General features: G+C 42.1%; 1 protein-coding gene across 2 annotated transcripts; it reads left to right on the top strand.

Moving 5' to 3' along the window:
- Positions 1–2,047: 2,047 nt before the first annotated feature.
- LOC115692812 (heavy metal-associated isoprenylated plant protein 46-like) lies at positions 2,048–2,833 on the top strand. Of its 2 annotated transcripts, none has more exons than XM_056317515.1 (3): positions 2,048–2,182; positions 2,275–2,371; positions 2,488–2,833. In XM_056317515.1, the coding sequence occupies exons 1-3, from the start codon at positions 2,177–2,179 to the stop codon at positions 2,718–2,720; spliced, it is 336 nt and encodes a 111-aa protein (XP_056173490.1). In that variant the 5' UTR covers positions 2,048–2,176; the 3' UTR covers positions 2,721–2,833. The 2 variants fall into 2 exon arrangements, with proteins under 2 accessions (XP_056173490.1, XP_030475633.1); XM_030619773.2 differs by having other exon boundaries at positions 2,051–2,182; positions 2,275–2,383.
- Positions 2,834–3,467: the final 634 nt, after the last annotated feature.

Below are 3,467 nucleotides of genomic sequence, written 5' to 3'. Positions count from 1 at the left end.
CCAAGAGAGAGCTAAGAATTTTCACTGACCCTGATGCATTTGGCTAGATTGATCAAATCGCGAGTTTATTCGTCAATTCTGGCGGCTTTAGTGGGTTATAGTTGCATATTGTATGCTTTTGCATGGTGTGAAACGAATCCCATGGTACGTGCGAGGATTTCATTTTCATGACTCAAGAGACTTCATCTTCAACCAAGAGCTAAGCCGTCTGGATGCACTCAACCTTTTTAAAACAATTGAAAATTGGCTGGGTTCTCGATGGGAGGAAATTTCTTCTGACCAATTTGTGATTGGTATAGCCACGTGGGACTCTGATATGCCCCGCGTACGATAAAAAAAGAAGAATCAAAACGTGGGCTCACCATCAAGAAGATGGACCTCGTGGCAAAAGAGTCGCCCGTCTTCTAGGAGATCTGACCCATGAGTTCGAGGCATTGTAAGGGAACTCCTGAATGGCTCGTGTTGCTCTGCCTAATCGTAGCATATCAAGTGTGGAAAGACCTTATGGCTACTAGTATCTTGGTTGGGCTATGACGAAAAACACCTCAACCTCGGACTTTCGAGTCCTGGGTAGTGTGGAGTAATAATAACCTGAATCTTATGGCTGTGTGACTCTTAGGTAACTATTAGAGGGAGTCGTTAAGATGGTCGATTTGTCAACCACAGATTCGAGCATCTGTTCATCTCTCGCTCTTCATTTGTATTGCATCCGAGCAAATAAAGATATTAGTCATGCGGACATTTCTACAAGACTTTTTTCCATCTATTAGAAACACAAAAATTAGTAAATAAATAAATAAGTGAAAGTTTGCAATTGAACGATACAAATGTTCATACAGAAAAATTCTTTTTAAAACTTTTTGGTAGAAAGGCCAAATGTTCTGCTCATGAAAAACCCCAAAATACTCCCAATTAGGAATGCTAACATAGTAAGAGTAACATATATTCAGCACAAAGACATAGGGTTTGAATTAAATCGAACTCCGTCAAATTCTACGTGAGAGAGAATCGACTACGCATACCCTCATAATTTCCTCGGCAAAGGCCGTTCATCCTCTCCCGTGGGATGGTGGGGACAAGTAGGTTTAGCGGCTCAGGCCGCAATTCGACGAGGCAAGAATCCCTTCATTTTCTTCGATTTTGCTAGGGTTGCGAAGGTGGCTGTCCCATTTGCCGTGAGGTAAAAAAGAATAACACAGTCAGCATCCATCACATCGCTATTTCATTTAACCAAATTTAGCTGCACAAGAAGAAAGGTAGAGGATCAAAAATTGCATACATAAACGAATTAGATGGCAAAACGGTGGCATATCCAATATTTACCCCCACACGAATGTGGGCAACGACATCATCGACAATGTGAATGCTCCTTTTTTCTCCAGCTCACTGACAAACAACTAAGTTGACAAACCAGTGACGGCACGCGGTTTGAATCAGTCATCACTTTTGATTGAGCATGATGCTTCCCTCGATGTTCTCTCGACGGTCCTTCCCTCGTCCTTATTAGTACTTCTAGTTGGTCGTCGTCTTCGTCTCCTCATGCCATTGACTTCACATTCTCAAGTCACCGACAGAGAGAGAGAGAGAGAGAAGTGATGATGGGGGTGATGACAATGATCATTGGAGACTTTGGCCTGTAAGGGTCAACATGGGGAACCTTTACTAGAGACGAGGCCTTTCTATTGAACTCCAATTAGTGACAAAAAATGATTGAATCGGACTAATCACATGTGTTAATCGATCGAATTTCGATGGATCTTTTCGGGTTCGACATTGAATTTGAATGAATGAAATTTTTCTACCAAGTCCTACACTTTCGATCGAATTTCGATAGATCTTTTCGGGTTCGATAGTAACAATTTCTGAAGCATATGTCATCGATTACGTTAGGAAAATAGATGGTGGGGGCAGAGAGGGGACATAATGTTTCTAACTATAATAACAAGAATAGAGCTAAAATCCAAAGACTCAATGTTCAAAAGTTTGACTCCTGACTATCATCTGAATAGGACATGTCCAGCCTTTGTATAAGTTGTTGAATCTTCTGACAAGTCGATGCTATAAATAGAGAGTGGCACCTCAGTTCTTCTTCAGCCGTCCTCCAACATTTTCACAGAATTCTTCGAGCAAATTGAAGAATTTCGAATTCCCCAAATTCCTAATCGAAGCAAGCACCATGAAGGTGATAGATTGATCAGAAAATCATGAGTTGATTCATCAAATTCACCTTCTTGATTTTCTTTTGACTTCTCTTTTCCTTTCTTTTTTTTGCAGCAAAAGGTCGTGATTAAGGTGTCTATGAACGATCACGCCTCGAGTTTTTATTGTTTTGGCCCCCAAAACCCTCACTCCAAAGCTTTGAGACTTACGGGTGGCTTTCCAGGTGATTGTTTTAGGTATTTCGAGATTGAGAACAGCAGAGGAAAAAGAAATAGCCCACCATTTGAGTCGAAACTGAGCCTGTTTCGTTTGTTAAATTCTCTCCAGGAGTTCAATCCGTGGCGCTGGTGGGTGACCAGGATCAGATCGAGGCGACCGGGGAGATCGATGCGGTCAAGCTCACCACTTTGCTCAGGAAGAAAGTCGGGTTCGCGGAGATAGTGTCCGTGGGTGAGGTCAGGAAAGACAAACCCAACGAAAAGAAGGACGCACAGCCTGTCGTATGGTCGTACCCGCACCGTGAAGTCATCTACCTCGGGGATTCATACCCACTGTTCTAGCCCCTGTAGGATCGACAAAGATCGACATTGATGACTCATATAAACGATGTGATAAGCTTATTTACACAAGCAGTTTTGAGAAGTGAATAAAATCAATTCCCGATTTTCAACGAGATTGAACTTTGTGATCGTACTATGGCCAAGGCTACTTCTCTCTGATTTTGACTAGATGGGGTCTCCAAGATTAACATTATTGAATTAATATTTTTTCACATCTGTTGTAATTTTAGCATGGAGCGAGATCCATAGCCTTTCTATCAATGAAGAATATCAAACACACCCCCAACAACTCATGCTTTGCTCGACCTGTGTGGTCTCCCACGTCAACTAATCCTTCCACAACGCCACCTATTCATGTCTGGAACTCGTCCAAGGCCACGGTCTATGACAGCCCGATACACCAGATCAAGAGTCTTAACAGCCACTACAAAAAAACATGTAATTTGCGACGGAAATTTTCCGTCGGAAATTTGCGACGAAATTTGCGACGGATTATATTTTCCGTCGCAAATTTGCGACGATTTATTTCCGTCGCAAATTTGCGACAGAATTTGCGACGGATGAAAAATTCGTCGGAAATTTGAGACGGAATTTTTATCCGTCGCAAATTCCGTCGCAAATTTGCAACGGAAATAAAAAACCGTCGCTAATTCCGTCGCAAATTTGCTACGGAAAAAAGTTCGTCGCAAATTTCCGACGGAAAAAAAAACCGTCGCAAAATCCGTCGCAAATGTGCGACGGAAAGAA

Source organism: Syzygium oleosum, unplaced genomic scaffold (genome assembly GCF_021117445.2).
Source record: "Syzygium oleosum isolate NSW1041296 unplaced genomic scaffold, Sole_v2.1 Sole_v2.01, whole genome shotgun sequence".
NCBI lineage: Eukaryota > Viridiplantae > Streptophyta > Magnoliopsida > Myrtales > Myrtaceae > Syzygium > Syzygium oleosum.
The sequence above is the reverse complement of the archived record's forward strand: the minus strand, read 5'-3'. Positions and strand labels throughout refer to the sequence as shown.

Excerpts from the sequence above, each read along its gene's own strand:
- LOC115692812 (XM_030619773.2), top strand. Across the intron at positions 2,384-2,487 it reads ACTTACGGGTGGCTTTCCAG|GAGTTCAATCCGTGGCGCTG; the intron begins GTGATTGTTTTA and ends AATTCTCTCCAG.